The 16,257-nt window shown below is 40.5% G+C and overlaps 1 protein-coding gene across 3 annotated transcripts in view; it reads left to right on the forward strand.

Annotated features, from left to right (window-relative positions):
- trpm7 (transient receptor potential cation channel subfamily M member 7) overlaps positions 1-16,011 on the forward strand; it is a 93,843-nt gene extending 77,832 nt beyond the window's left edge. For all 3 annotated transcript variants that reach the window (XM_033050251.1, XM_033050252.1, XM_033050253.1), the window contains 7 exons: positions 92-157; positions 4,651-4,934; positions 5,819-5,901; positions 7,216-7,421; positions 8,577-8,628; positions 10,388-10,494; positions 14,801-16,011. In XM_033050251.1, the coding sequence (XP_032906142.1) occupies positions 92-157; positions 4,651-4,934; positions 5,819-5,901; positions 7,216-7,421; positions 8,577-8,628; positions 10,388-10,494; positions 14,801-14,922 (920 nt within the window). In that variant the 3' untranslated portion in view covers positions 14,923-16,011. The remainder of the gene's footprint in view (positions 1-91; positions 158-4,650; positions 4,935-5,818; positions 5,902-7,215; positions 7,422-8,576; positions 8,629-10,387; positions 10,495-14,800) is intronic.
- Positions 16,012-16,257: the final 246 nt, after the last annotated feature.

Raw genomic sequence — 16,257 nt, forward strand, 5'->3', positions numbered from 1 at the left:
GTCAGTGTGACTAAACATTAAGCTTCATACATGTTTACTTTAACTGCTGTTTCACTTGACTAATGATGTGCTCTGTGTGTCTTCTTTACAGCTGTTGAGAGGAATAATTTGATGCGGCTTTCACAGACTATTCCATTTACTCCTCTTCCAAACAGGGGTGAGTAGAATTTCTGGCAACTTAAAATGACACATCTTTTTACCTAAATGTAAAACGCTTGATTGCCCATTCTTGTTGACACGTTCCACTGTTGTCAGGTTTTCGTATCTTCCATTGAGAATGCAAATATAAATCTTTTTTATGCTCTGTCAGCCATTATGATTAGGATAAAGCACGTTGTCGCATCTTAAAGTCAATGTTTGTAATTTCTGGCAACTAATTTTATTTCTATATTCATGCCCAAATGTTTTCAATAATCTGTTCTTATATTGTTATTTTTTGTCGGTTGTCATTTTTGCTTGATTTTCATTTATCTTTTGACTTGTTTAAATGACAGTATGGCCGTATGTTTTCAGAAATCATTAGTCACTTTGAAAGTTATCAGTTTGTTTGCACTAAGGTTACAGACAGTTGACCTTTTTGCACTCAATAATCACAGCTCTTCTTTTCGCCCTCAATCTATGCAGTCAGTGGGAAAATGTCTTCCCTTGTCTGACTAAAACCCTTTGACTTTGGTTTTATTGTTCACATTGGAGCCAACATACTGCTGCACATAGTAAGTTTTCAATAGCTATTAATTCCTGTAATGTTTGTTTTTGGGTTACGCTGAGAGACTGTATTCTCCTGAAAAACTCTTCAACTAAACAAAGTGCGATGTGCAGAAAGCTCCTGGCATCCTCAATTCAAATTAAATGTTGCAGTATTTTGTCTACTTTCCCAAGAAAATTAAGATTAGAAATAAATAGTGGCTTTGCCAGCATCACCAGTACCCCTCGTGTTCCTTAATGCATGTACACAGCAGGGACTGTAGGAACATTAATATACAGACAGAGCTTGGGAGTGCACGTCCAATGGCTCACTGAAAGTAGTGATGGCAGCATTTGGCATGCTTGCGTTCATAAGCCGAGCTATTGAGTACAAGAGATGGTAAATGTTGTTGCTGTACAAAACAGTGGGTGGCCCCCATTTAACGTAATCCGTATATTTCTGGTTAGCACATTGCAGAAAGGCTATGGTAGCAACAAAGCACAGAAGGGATTCACTTGGATGTGACCTGGAATGGAGGGCTGTAATTATGTGGAGAGATTGGTTAGCCTAGGTTTATTCTCACTCAAACGTAGGCAGCTGCGCGGTGACCTTATTGAGGTTTATAAAATTGTAAGGGGCATAGATAAGATAAATGATCAGGGTCTTTTCCCCAAGGCAGGGGAATCTAGAGACACAGGTTTAAGATGAGAGCTAAAATTTAAAGGAGGTGGGCTGATAGAGGCCCCTTTCTGTGCATTACGATTCCCTGATTTGGGGATTACTTCTTTGTTTTTGAGAAAATGCTACAGTTGGGTTTACATTTAGTCTTCAATGCAACGCAGGATTATAAACGCAGACAAAATGTGCAATAGGTGCACAGTTTAGGGAGCACCTGATACTTGAGCTCATAACCCAATGTTACAATTTTGCAAATTATTTAGGAGGTTTTGATATATTGAAGGCTTCTGAGTGAGACACTAGATAAGGCCCGACTGCGTATTCAGATGCCTGGGTGATGTTGGCAGAAAATATACGTTTCAAATATTCAATATTAATGATGGATTCCAGCATTTTACCAATAATTGGTAGATTATTGAACCATGGTTTCTATTCTCCCCCTCTCTCCCTCCACCTTCTCTCTCACTCTCTCTCATCCTTTTTGAATTGCAAAGTAACTTCTATTTTCAGTTTGCTTGAGGGTTTCCAAAATGTAAGGATTTTTGAAAGATCACTCCCAAAAAATGCACTCTCTCTGCAGCCACTACTTTAAAGAATTATGATGCAGGCCATCAGGTCAAAGAGAATTTTTCAGCCCTTACTCTTAATTTGCTTGTTAGTTGATCTGGGTCATGAGTCATACAGTGTGAAAACAGACCCTCTGGCCCAACTTGCCCATGCTGACCAACATGGTCCATCTACACTAATCCCACCTGCCTGTGTTTGGCCCATATCCTTCTAAACCTATCCTATCCATGTACCTGTCCAAATGTCTTTTAAACGTTGTGATAGAACATGACTCAACTACCTCTTCTGGCGGCTCCATATATCCACCACCCTTTGTGTAATATGTTGACCCTCAGGTGCCTATTAAATCTTTCCTCCCTCACCTGAACCTACGCCTTGATTCCCCTACTCTGAATAAAAGATTCCATGCATTTACCCCATCTAATCCGTGGTTGTCTGGGAGCTGCGGCTCGCTGCCGTTGCTCAGCATCACGAGAGAGTATCGTACCGCATATCGCCATAAAAGATCAAAATTCAACATTCTAAGTACCGTTTCCACTGAATGTGTAATGCTTTTGCACCATCGTAAAGTCGAAATATCGTAAGTCGAAGCATCGTAAGTCAAGGAGCATCTGTACTCCAAATGTGGCCTCACCAATGTTTTGTACAACAGTAACATAACCTCCCAACTTCAAAATTCAATATTCTGATGAAGACAGAATGTTGTAGACAGGGAGTTAGGAGTACAGGTGCAGTTTCCTGAAAGTGACATCACTAGATAGGCTGGTAAAGAAGGCTTTTGGTATATTTGCCTTTATCAGTATTGGACATTCTGTTACAGTTGTACAAGACGTTGGTGAGGCTGCATTTGAAGTATTGCGTTCAGTTTTGGTCACCCTGCTCTTGGAAGGATGTCATTAACCTGTTCAGTGCCACCCCCGAGTATACTCTGATCAGAGTATACAAGTGAAAAAAAAACTTAGCAATGAACAGGTTAAGCTGGAAAGAATACAGAGAAGATTTGCGAGGTCCGTCAGGACTTGAGGGTTGGAGGTATAGTGAGAGGTTGTGCAGGCTGGTTCTTTATTCCTTAGAGTGGCGAAGGCTTCAAGGTGCTCTCATAGAGGTGAATAAATTCATGAAGCAATTGATGGGGTAACTTCACAGATTATATTTATCAGTGTAGGGGAATCAAGAACCAAAATAGGTTTAAAATGAGAGGGGAGAGATTTAATAAGAACTAGATGGGCAATCTTTTCACTCAGAGTGGTTGGTATATGGAACGAACTGCCAGAGCAGTTAGTGAGGTAGGTACTAAAACAACATTTAAAAGACGCTTGGATAAAATAGGAACGGTTGAGAGGGATATGGGCCAAATGCAGACAAGCTTTTGATTGGGAATCTTGGTCAGCATTTACTAGTTGAGCCGAAGAGCCTGTTTCCCTGCTATATGATTGGGTCTAACAAAAAAAAACACCAGGACTTCATACGCTGTTTTTCTTTGCAGTGAAGACTTGGTTTAGACTGCCGCCTACTGGATGTTAATTGTATGTAATATTGTGTTATACTTTGGGTCTACTTCGGAGGCTTAAACATTTATTTCATGATTAACCATATAATAACCATATAACAATTACAGCACGGAAACAGGCCATCTCGACCCCTCTAGTCCGTGCCGAACACATAGTCTCCCCTAGTCCCATATACCTGCGCTCAGACCATAACCCTCCATTCCTTTCCCATCCATATAACTATCCAATTTATTTTTAAATGATAAAAACGAACCTGCCTCCACCACCTTCACTGGAAGCTCATTCCACACAGCTACCACTCTCTGTGTAAAGAAGTTCCCCCTCATGTTACCCCTAAACTTCAGTCCCTTAATTCTCAAGTCATGTCCCCTTGTTTGAATCTTCCCTACTCTCAGTGGGAAAAGCTGAATGATTGATTCAGTCTGAACCGTCAGTGATGCCTCTAAAACATTTTCTGGCTTAAGACCATTTCCCAGTCCTAGATCTGCAGCATTATGTGCCTTGTACCTTTTTTTAAGTGAGGATTTTCGCCTCCTCTTCTTTTAAGGCAGAATGACAAACTGCTGCCAACCATTCAATGTAAATAATTCTCTTTGGGTCAGAGTGGGTAGTATTGACTTCTTTCCTCCATCTTGAGCAGTGTTGTCTTAATGCTGCTTACTGGCCTGAGATGAGATGGATGAAGAAATTTATGAGGGACACAGATAAAATATATAGCCAGTCTTTGCCCCAAGGCAAGGGAGTTTAGGACCATACAGCACAAGTTTAAGGCGAGAAGGGAGCTCTGAGGGGCAGGTTTTTCAAGCAGAGGGTGGTTATTATCAGGAATGCTCTCTCAGAGGAGGTGCTGGATGTGGGTGGAACTACAAGATTTAAAAGGCGTTTTGGACAGGAAATACAAGCATGATGTATGGGATTAGTGTAGATTGGTAACACTATCAGCATGGACAAGGTGGCTACATTAACCTGTTTCTATGTTGTACGATTCTATTACCAGTTGTTGGAAATCTGAAACCAATGTAATCACTGGAAATAGCCAGTGGATCAGACAGCATCTGTGGAGTTAAGCCAAACAAAGTTGGTGTGAAGTTTGCTGTATTTACAATTTAGACAGAAGAATTGATTAAAGTGAGACAATACTGAAAAGCTTGAAACTATTATTATAATAGTGGACTGTTTTGAAATGTTTGCTTCACTTTTGTGTTAAAGGTGAACCTGTGACAATATATCGACTTGAGGAGAGCTCACCAGTCAGTCTGAACAACAGCATGTCTTCCTGGTCGCAACAGGGCCGATGTGCCAAGATTGAGTTCTTAAGTAAAGAAGAAATGGGAGGAGGATTGAGGCGAGCTTTAAAAGTAGAGTGCACATGGTCTGAGTTTGATATATTAAAACCAGGTCAGCTGTATATTGTGAAATCCTTTCTTCCTGAAGTAGTGAACACGTGGAAGAGAATCTACAAGGAAGATACTGTATTACATCTGTGTTTGAAGGTACGTGCTCATCGTATCCATATTTGGACTGTATGTTGGCTCAGTGGGCAAGAGAAGGTTACGGGATTTTTTAAATTACTAATGAGCTGTTAATTGTAGCATCCCATAGACTCTGGTGTTGCATGTTCCTCTGTGACTGCGTAGTTGTTGGGTTAATTATCCACTGTAAATGGCCTCTGTGAGGCTTTGAATTGATGGGAGTGTGGAGAAAATCGAATTGGATTAGAGTAGGTTTAGAATAGGTGGCCAGTGGGAACTATGGGCCAAATGATCTTTTTTCTTACTGTTAGACTGCCTCAAAGTTTTTTTAATATTCAGGTGGTCCTTGAATAAGTCAGGATTTAAGACTATTTCCCTCAATTGGCAATTGTCAGATATGATTCCTAATGCTTTTATTTAAGAGGTAAAGTTAACACGGTACTGCTGAAAGAGAAACTTTATTTTTGTATGTTTGATTGTTCAGGTCTTCTACTTTCTTTTTTAATCTAAACTATATTTTCAAAGTTAATGGAAGCATTATACTTTTTCAGCTTTTTACTAGAAACTGCACTACATAATTACTACTCTGTCCTAAAATCACTTTTTTCTTTCTAAACCGGTAGTTGGGTTATGCTGGCCAGTGATATCAGATGTGCTGCAATTGGCAGAACATGATCCATTCAGGATTGATGAATATAGTTTGGTATTAAATGAAACTGGATGGTTTTGTGCTTTAAAGGGATATTGTGTTTCCTATGGGATTTTCTACGTAATAGTTGTAGAATCATACGTTAGGCTGTCTGACTGGCTACTGTCGCTGGTTTGGTGGAATGCCAAATCAGTATATGTCAGATGCTATCTTGTAGATTTGTAGAACATGTTACCAGACAATCTCTTGTTTCTAGGAAATTCAGCAGCAGAGGGCTGCACAGAAGCTCGCATTTGCCTTCAACCATATGAAACCAAAGACCATTCCATATTCTCCAAGGTGAGGAGAAATAATTGAGTAGGCATCTACAATCTCTACTTTTAAAAAAAACTTGCATCTCTATAAAGTTTTTCCAACTTTTCATTATAAATTCTTTCCTCCAATTTTCTAATCACAAAAGAAAGTTAAAGTTTAAATTGTAATTCTGATAGCTCAGTTTTGTTAGAAGAGCAGTGTGAAGATGGAACATCAACAGAAGTATGGTGTAGATAGAATTATAGAATGGAATAATTCACCAAATTTCTCCTAATTACCAAACCGCCAATACTTGTGGAGGCTGAATGTGACATTGATTTGCTTGAGTTATATAACAGACAGTTATTTGGTGTTGTAGAAGACCTTCAAACATTGTTATGTTGAAAAAAGCACGGTATTACGCACAATCTTCATGAATGCTGAATCATCATCTGATCAGTAATGAGGAACAGAGTCTTCAGGTCCAAATGGATGGTTTCTGAGCTTTTTTGCCATGCTTCCCTAGCAGAAGAAGTAATGCCTTTAAAAACAATTGCCAGTTATTTTCATCCCAGTATTATTTTTGGTAAGATTGGTATAACTTTACAGTTTCATCGATTGCTACAGGATGGAAAGATATGAGGAATATTGTACACATTATGGAACAGAAGCAGTGATAAACCATTCAGTCCCATTGTGCCAATCATTGATTTTATAGCTGATCTATTACCTCGGTGTACTATCCCCATATTCCCTGATTCTTTGTATCTGAAAGAAAATCTATTAATGTGAATCTATAAGGTGAATGCATAGTATTTACCCCTGGGGGGAGAATCAAGAACTAGAGGGCACAGATTTAAGGTGAGAGGGCAAAGACTTAATAGGAATCCGAGGGGCAACCTTTTCACACAGTGGGTGGTTGGAATATGGAGCAAGTTGCCAGATTATGTAGTTGTACTATGACAAAGTTTAAAACACATTTGGACAGGTACATGAATAGGAAAGGCTTAGAAGAAAATGGGCCAGGTGTGGAAAATGGCACTAGCTTGGATGATGTAACTTGGTTAACATGGATAAGTTAGGCTGAAGGGCCTGTTTCCATGTTGGTTGGCTCTATTATTATAATGTGTATTTGTGCAGCACCTTTAGTGTGACAAAGTCCCTTAAGACACTTAAGAAGAGAAATAATTCATGTTTTTCCTTAACAGTACAAGCATAAGTTTTTAATTATAATATCTGTCAGGAAGAGTAAGTTAGTTTGCTACCACTATAATTATTCATTATATTGTTTGTGTCTATATAGTTACATAGTATAGTTGTCTCCTATGTTATATTGAATAAATGTCTGATTAACCTCAGGTTCCTGGAAGTGTTCCTTCTGTATTGTCATTCAGCAAGCCAATGGTTTGCAATTGAAGAATGTATGACTGGGGAGTTCCGGAAATTTAATCATAACAGTGGTGATGAGATCCGTCCAAACAACATGCTGGAGGAGACCATGCTTGCCTTTAGTCACTGGACCTATGAGTATACGAGAGGTGAACTACTGGTTCTGGACTTGCAAGGTGAGTACGATAAGCTTTTGTTAAAGTGAAGTAGCTTTATATTAGTTGTGAATGCTGATTTAAATTTTTTTATTCTTAAATAGTTAATAATTGGTGATTCTAAACTTCCAAATGTCATCATTTTTAAAAGGCTTCGATATATGATCATGTCAGAACACTGAACTGTTAAAAATAAGCAGTTTCAAACAGATTATAAATTGTAAAAACTTAAAACTTTTCTTTTGGTAGCAATAGGTTTAGGTTTATTATGGTCATTTTACCGAAGTACAATGAAAAGCTTGGTTTTGCATGCTGTTCAATCAAATCAGGTAATACTATACATGAATAGAGTAAACCCGCGTTATAACGGGCCATCTAACAAAAATCCCTTGGATGCAGCTTGGCATGAGTATTTCAGATTTCTCTCCCCAAAAGTAAACTCTATGATAGGGTCTGGTAAATAATTAGTACGCAGAGACATTTGACAGGTGTTGATAATGACGTCTACTTTATGCATAAGACCAACTATTGTCAAAGCTGCTAATCACTCTAGAAAGTGGAACTTAAATTGTTAAAGTGTACAATAAAGGAAAACTACCATTATTTAGACAAGTTATGAAAGCATTTGCTGACACAAGGGAGAAAGAGAAGCAGTTGAATGAATGCCATGAACAGGTCTGGACACAAAACCTAAAACAAACACCAGGCAAAATGAACAGAGTAGCAGCATCCAAAATGTCCTTACATTTACCATGGTGATAGGACGTGCAATCAGAAAAATGTCATAGCCTGAAACTGAAGCTGACTGAATGTGAAGACCGTAGCATTTAAATGGGGTCGTGCTTCTTTGTCATGGCATTGCTATTGAAGCTTGAAGCCCGAAGGACATAAATCCATATTGATATAAAAACAGAACACGCTGGAAACATTGAGCAGATGAATAGCATCTGTGGAAAGATAAATAGAAATAATGTTTTGTGTCTCAGACTTTTCATTAGATGAAGGGTCTTGGACCTGAATCATCAAGTCTTTCCCTTTCCACTGATGTTGCCTGACCTGCAAACTGCTTTCAGCATTTTTGTATCTATTTCCAGTAGGTGCATTTATTTCATGTTCTACATTGATATATTAGTAAGAGGGGTAGTTTAATCTAGTTTTGTATATTTACTTTTATAGGTGTTGGGGAGAACTTAACTGATCCTTCGGTAATAAAGTCTGAGGAGAAACAGTGAGTATTAATTTAAATATCAATTTTCCTCCTTCCACGACACATAATTTGATGGTAGTACAGTGATCTGTACCTAAAGTCTTTGGCAATGCAGTAACTTCAATTTATTGGCAGGAAAATTAGTACAGGTGCACAACCTTTTATCCGGAGTTCCGGAAACCGAAAAACTCCGAAAACCGGCCATTTTTTCCAGGATGTCGTCTGCACACCAAAGCTCGCGTTTGGCACCAAACTTGACTCAAAACGACCCACGGTCAACCCAGGTCTGTACTACTGTAGCGGCTGCCTCCTCCCCGGAGACCGGGGAGACACTTAAACATCTGTAAATCATTGCTTAAATGTTAGTCAGTTAGTTTGGAGGGCTTTTATGTGAAGGGGGAAACTTTAATTCTTAGTCCCCTACCTGGTCGGAGAGGCGAGGTCAATGCCTTACCGGGTCGCCGTGCAGTAAGCTCCGCAGCGCTGTGGCCGCCAACTCCCAGCTGGGGCTGCGGGCGTCCGGCCGCGGGCGGCGCCGGTTGTAGCTCCGTCCCCGGCAACTCTACCCCTGGCTGCGCGGCGCTCCAAATCTAGCGCGGCCCGCGGCCGGACGCCCGCAGCCCCAGCTCCGCGATGTGTGTCGGCGGCCACAGCGCTCCGGAGCTTACCGCACGGCGACCCGGTAAGGCATTGCCCACTCCCCGCTGGTATCCCAGCGCTGCGACGCCGCCGACTCCCAACATTCGTGGAGCTGGGGCTGCGGGCGTCCGGCCGCGGGCGGCGCTGGATTTGGAGCGCCGCGCAGCCAGGGGTAGAGTTGCCGGGGTCGGAGCTCCAACCGGCGCCGCCCGCCCGCAGCCCCCAGCCCCCAGCTCCACGATGTTGGGAGTCGGCGGCCATAGCGCTCCGGAGCTTACTGCGCGGCGACCCGGTAAGGCATTGCCCGCTCCCCGCCTCTCCGACCAGGTAGGGGACTAAGAATTAAAGTTTCCCCCTTCACCCCCCCCCCCCCCACCACATAAAATCCCTCCAAACTAACTGACTAACATTTATGCAATGATTTACAATGATTCTCCGGGGAGGAGGCAGCCGCTCCAGACTTTTCAAGCCGCCCGCGCTACCTACCTAATCTACGCTAAAAATCTTCCATTCGGAAATCCGAAAAATTCCGAAATCCGACAAGTGTCTGGTCCCAAGGCTTTCGGATAAAAGGTTGTGCACCTGTAGAATCATATTTCTTTCTGGGAATTACTCAAGGAAAATGTCAGTCTTTAGAGGTTGCAAAAATGATTTACTACAATTGTAGAGATGCTAGAAAATAGGGACAGGAGTAGGTCATTTCCTCCTGATGCTGTTTCGCCATTCACTGTGTTCTGGCGGATTTGTGATCCAGCTCAGTAAATAAATCTTTTTTTACATTTTTTGTCAAAAATTATGTTACTTTATTTGTTTTTTGTTGGAAGTTTTGCTAAATAAAGCTTAAGGAACACACCTGCTTCACCGCCCAGTTGTACTGTGGTGTTTATCTCAGTGCTACTTTCCCCTCAGTGCTAACACTAACATGTTATCCCTGGATTCCTTAAATCTGAAAATGTTATCATATGGAAGAGCAGTAGAAATGGGAGTTGGTCCTTCAGGCTTTTGCTCCACATTCATGAAGATCACGAGTCACCTACCTCTTCTTGCTGGAGGTGAACCTGCAGACAGACTTTAAGCTAACGCATTGTTACCTGCATTCTGTAAGTGACTGCAATATCCAAGTTTACGCTGTTTCTTTCAGGTCACATGACATGGTATTTGGACCTGCCAATTTGGGAGAAGATGCGGTTAAAAACTTTCGATCAAAACACCATTGTAATTCTTGCTGCGGGAGACTTAAACTTCCTGGTAAGATGTTATTATTATTTTTCTTAAATCTTTTCTCTCTGTGAGCAATGACTCATTACCGTACAAACCCTGAAACCCCTGTGGTGAGCCGCACAATAACTGGGATGTTTGGATCATGGGTAGAATCCTCATGAAATCCTTATTCCTCCGTTCAAGCAGCAACTGTGGCATTGGAGTTGCTGCACACCTGGAAAGTTATTGTGGTCAGCTTTGAGCTGTTAAGTCTGGGTTTTAGTTAAAATGTAGCATATCTAAGTATTGAGTTTCAGGGCTGAACTAGATGGTTTATTACCACAATATATTTATGAAGAAAGCCATTTGGTGTTACACAACTAAATATACACGTTTAACCTAAAGCAGGGGTAGGCAACCTTGTTCTGCATAGGGTCCAGGACCCATGCCTGTGAGTGGATGGCAGGCCACATATATAAATATTTATATATTTAAGCAATATTATGTCTTCCGAACATAGCAGTTTGAGACACTGGTATTGAAACTACTCTCACCCCTCTGTCCTAAACTTCATGCAGACCCTTTGTTACCCTCTCTTCCCCCTCCCCCCCCCCATTCACTCTCTCCTCCCCCTCTCCCTTCCCCCCTCTCTCTCCACCTCTCCCCCCCCTCTCTCCTCCCCCCTCTCTCCTCCCCCCCTCTCTCCCTATCCTCCCCCCTCTCTCTCTCCTCTTTACTTCACTTTCCCCATTCCCTCTCTACCCCTCTACCTCTCCACCTCCCTCCTCTCCAAGGTCCAATCCCGTCCATTTACTGCTGGATTCCTGTCTGGCGTGTCCACGAACCAACGGCCGGCAGCGCCGCCATCTTTGAGGAGGGCGGTCCTGGCCCTGACCGTCCCCCGGGCTCCGAGGCGCTCTGTGCACCAGGCACCACACCCGCTGCAACTGTAGCTACACCTTTACTAGCAATGTTTCAAAATTTTGAGATTTTAAAAATCAAGTCTGCAATTTATCCCATCAGATAAAGCATAAAAATAAGTTTAATTTGACACCTAATTCACTTTCATATCTCAAGTATTAAAAAAGTTATGGCCATTTTCATACTCGGAAATTAGCATCTTGTTCCCTATTGATTTTCTATGGACATAACAAAAAAGCTGTGATCGTGGACAGTCAAAAGCCCATAACTTTCTTAAAAATTAAGGGAACTGAATGAAATTTTCAGTTATCATAGATTGAAGCATTCTGAAACAAATATAAAACAATCTTACTTGGATGACCTGAAATTAAAGCATATAATTAGTTAGTTACCCAATTGTAGCTAATTCCAAACTTCAATTACTAGATCTAAACATCTATCCATTTCTTAAGAAAAGATTAACATTTTTAAATAGCCTAAGTGTCCAAATAACATTCACAAAGAATTCACAATAAAACATGATTTTTAAATCTCATTTACATTAATTTATAGGCCCAATGGAAGGAATTTAGTGTTCAATTGCTGTAAATTAATGGCCATTTAAATCGGCTTTCGAGTGGGATCCTGTGGAACGCGTGCTGGTTTAGAACATTCACATTGCGGTAGATTTGTACCCCAAATGCCCAGATAAATACTGCGGGATTTAATGGGGCCCCAAATTAGCTACTCGCAACATTAAACTTTGTATAAACCTACCTTCCGTTGTCCCCTGTATGAGATCCGGCCCGTTGTCGGCGGTCGCAGGTTTAGAGGTTAATTTTTAACTTACTATAATAATTAAATAAACCCGTAAAATGTAAAAATAGCTCCAGCGACCAAACCTCGCAGCGATTTTTCGTCAGCAACTAAGTCGACTGAACAAGCTCGATTTGAATAGCCTAGGGAAAATCGCGTTCTAAACCCGCCCCCCCTCTAAACGGCGCCATAATCGCACACACGGGCTGGGACAGATCTGCAGCGACGCTTAAGGTAGGTTTTGCAACATACCTACTTTTACATCAGTGGAACTGCGTCCACCAATCCAACTAACCTTTTGCCCAGTTCACGGGATTATATCAGTTCCGATTTTTTGTATCCACAAACAGGATTGCTAGGAGCATTAAAGCAAGCCTTTATGTCGCTGGCCATATTAAATGTCGCTGTATTAAACAGTCTAAAGAAGTCTAGATGAAGGGGGGGAAAATACGCCTGCGGGCCGGATAATTTCGGGTTATGGGCCGGATCCGGCTCATGGGCCATAGGTTGCCGAATCCTTACCTAAAGGATATTAAATTGGATAATAATGTGAAGATCTCTCTGCTGGTGTGACGTGCATTTGGTCAAAATATCCAAATGCAATTGCTGCAATTTTTATTTTACTTTAGACCCTTTGATCCTTCCCTGCAACAAACTTGTTGGTCAATCTCTACTATCGTATAAATTATCTCTTAAATGATCCAGCGAGACACTTTGTTGTGCCATTATTGGTGCACCCAGCAAAAAGATTAAATATTTACCCTTGTTGCCTCAAATACTGCTGCTATCAATTCTTGAAAACATGTTCGGCTGTTCTTTTTCATTAAATACATGCACGCCTCCAGGTTGTTCTCCTTTCTGCCCATCATTGAATCCCTCCAGTTATTTTCCACAGTACGCTGTTGTCTCAGTGAAACATTCTTCCCCTTGTCGTTCTCTGCGTTCTGTTAGATCGATCACAAGCTGCCTTTAACATGTCTTCACATTTTTCCAAGTCAAAGATGAAATTGAAGCTTGGTGATAAGACAGGGTATGAAGGTGATGTGGGGGGTTCAGAGAAATAATACATCTGTTGGATTAATTTCAGTTTATGATATTTTACTCAATTCTCTTGTATATTTACATATGTCCTAGAGAGCTAATTCAGCACATGAATTGGGAGACTGGGATTAAAGGGATGATCACAACTCAAGGGATGAGTCTTGATCATTCCTTTAATCCCATTCTCCCACTTAATGTCCTCAAATGTATCTGGTATATATATATATATCCATTACCCCCCCTGATTCTATCATCATGTACTATTGGGGCAATTAATAGTGGCCAGTAAACCTGCCATCCAAAAAGTATTCAGGATATAGATCACCAGGAAAAATGCAGTTACGGAGACCAAACAAACTCCACACAGCATTAGAGGTCCCAATAAACCCATTTCACTGCAGCTATGTAACATTTGCTGCACACTAAGCATTTTGGAAAATCTGACCAGATTACACGAGCCAGTGTGGATTTATTGTGGTAGATAAGTGTGTGTATGTATGGAAAATATTTTTGATCCAGAGGTCAAAGTTAGAGTCATAATTACACAGCCCTTTGATCCAATTCATCCATACTACTCCCATTTACTTGTGTTGGCCCATTTTTCTCTAAACCTTTGTTATCCGTGTACCTTTTAAACATTGTAATTGTACCCGCTTCTATCAATTCTTAAGGCAGTTTGTTTCATAAACCAACCACTCTCAGTGTGGAAAATCCCTCCCCTCTCATCTGAAATCTCTGCCCCCTAGTTTTAGATTCCACTGATGTGGTTAAAGTCTGACCTGCCCCTGTTGATTTTGTAAACCTTTACCCCTCAGCCTCCTTTGCACCAGGGAAAACAGGCCCAACCTATTCAGTTTCTCCATATAACTCATGCCCTCCAGTCTCAGTAATTTCCTTGTGAATCTTTTCTGTATCCTCTTTTAATCACATCCTCATAACATGGCAACCAGGACTACACAAAATACTCCACGTGTGGTCTCACCGACATCTTGCGCAGTTGCAACATCACATCCCAACTCTTACAACTGTGTGAACAGATGTCGGATTTTCATAAATCAGTGAAACATACTAATGGACTGTGCATAAAATGCTGCAAACACTTGGGTCAAGGTGTGAGGGGAAACAGTTAATATTTCAGGTCCAAAACTTTTTGTCAAAGCTCTGAGATCTGAAATGTCAACGCTCTTTCTTTTCCCACGGTCTGTCCTGCTGACTCCTTCGAGCACTTCCCATTTTTATTTCAGATTTCCAGCAATCCATTTTTTTTTCATGATTTTCATCTGATATAATACATTTGCTATCCTATCCTGTGAATGGATGCATCTCTAAAGACCTCATTGATACTGGTGGCCCATATGTTCTGTGACATTATAATTTGCCTCGGATGTTTCTGATCATTTGAATTTCCTTCCAAACCAATTGAATGATGAGTTTAACCTGCCTTTTAGTAAATATTGCTGTCGGTGGCAAGATATAGATAAACATCTGCTGTTGAGTCATTCCTCCCTATTTCCGCAGACATGGAGGCAAGTTAATCTTTTTAACTTTTTTTTGATCCGTTGCATAATCAATGTCATATTTTATTTTCTGTACTTAGATATCAAAAGGAATGATTATACGCCAGACAAAGTGGTACTAGCTCAAGATGATGTAGAAGTTGCAATCCAGTCTGGCAGTGGTACCAAAGATGTACGAAACTCAATACGCCTAATGATTTAGGCACTGAGAATGGTACAGAGACAGTCTCCCGCTGCCAGAAACTTGAAATTGCCTGAAGTCGCCTTTGTCGCTGAATCAGAAGGGCTGCCAAGAGTTCTGTGGAAGCAAGTTCCCAAAATCTAATCACGGACGATTTGTTGAAACAAAAACAAAGGGTAAAGAATGCTGTGACTTGTCTGTAGTCTTGCCTGATGCATTTGCAGTGCAATCTAAATGTAACTAGCTATTTTGTTGTTGTGTAATTGACCTGTTGTGAGAATTGCAGCAAGTGATGTTGAGGTTAATGAACTGAAATTATCTGTTCTCTACAGAGCAATCCATGTTGAAAACAAATTTAATTGAAGTGTAAAGATTTTAAACAAAGCTAAATGCCGGTTTTAAGTCTTCACAATGCATACATTTTAAACCATTTTTAATCAGTTTATTTAATAAAGCCATGTATATTGGTACAATTGTATTGTACCAATATTGGCAAATAATATTTAAACTACAAATTACCAAGCAGAAAAATCCTCTATAAAATGTGAAGTAGTGTTATGTATGACAAAATATGGCAGGTTTTTAATAAGCCGATCAATTAAACTAACACATGAAACAAGCAAGAATTGTTTAGTCAGCACAGTCAAAAGAATGTTCTGGTAATCTGATTTTAATGAATTTCCGTTATAATGCTAGAATTTGTGGTACATGCAGATTGAATTTAAAAGGAAGTATTGAAATCCTTGTATATATGGTAATGGGCAGATTGCAATCTATCTTTATGCAAATAATGAGACCTGAATTGGTTGAATTGTCAGCACGATGAAGCCGCATGTCGACCTTAAAATATTTATGTAAATGGTGGCATCGGGCATCTTTTCTATGTTACAGAGGTACTATTGTCATTTTTAAAACAAGGGTGTTTATATGAAGAGCTGTATAATTTTTAATCTAATAGATGTATCTTATAGATACTGTATCTAAGGCACGAACACAACTTAAAATAAGATGGTGGTTTTACATAGGTTGGATGGTAAAGGCCAAGCGCTAATGGGATCATGCTGCATAAATTTTGTACATCATTTAATCTAATAAAATATTTTTTTGAAATTTTGTCTTGAATATACTTCACTTGCTGGTGGAAAATCCATTTCAGTAGATTAGGAACACTGATTAGGATGGTGGTTAATTTGCTTGATTATACTCCAGAGTCATAAGGCATACGAGCAAAATTAGACCATTTGGCCCATTGAGTCTGTTCTGCCATTCAATCATGGCTGATCTATTTTCCCTCTCTTTCCCTAACTGTCAACAGTTATTGGGGGGGGGGGGGGGGGGGGGGGCATTCCCCTGGAC

The sequence above is a fragment of the Amblyraja radiata genome, chromosome 34 (genome assembly GCF_010909765.2).
Source record: "Amblyraja radiata isolate CabotCenter1 chromosome 34, sAmbRad1.1.pri, whole genome shotgun sequence".
NCBI lineage: Eukaryota > Metazoa > Chordata > Chondrichthyes > Rajiformes > Rajidae > Amblyraja > Amblyraja radiata.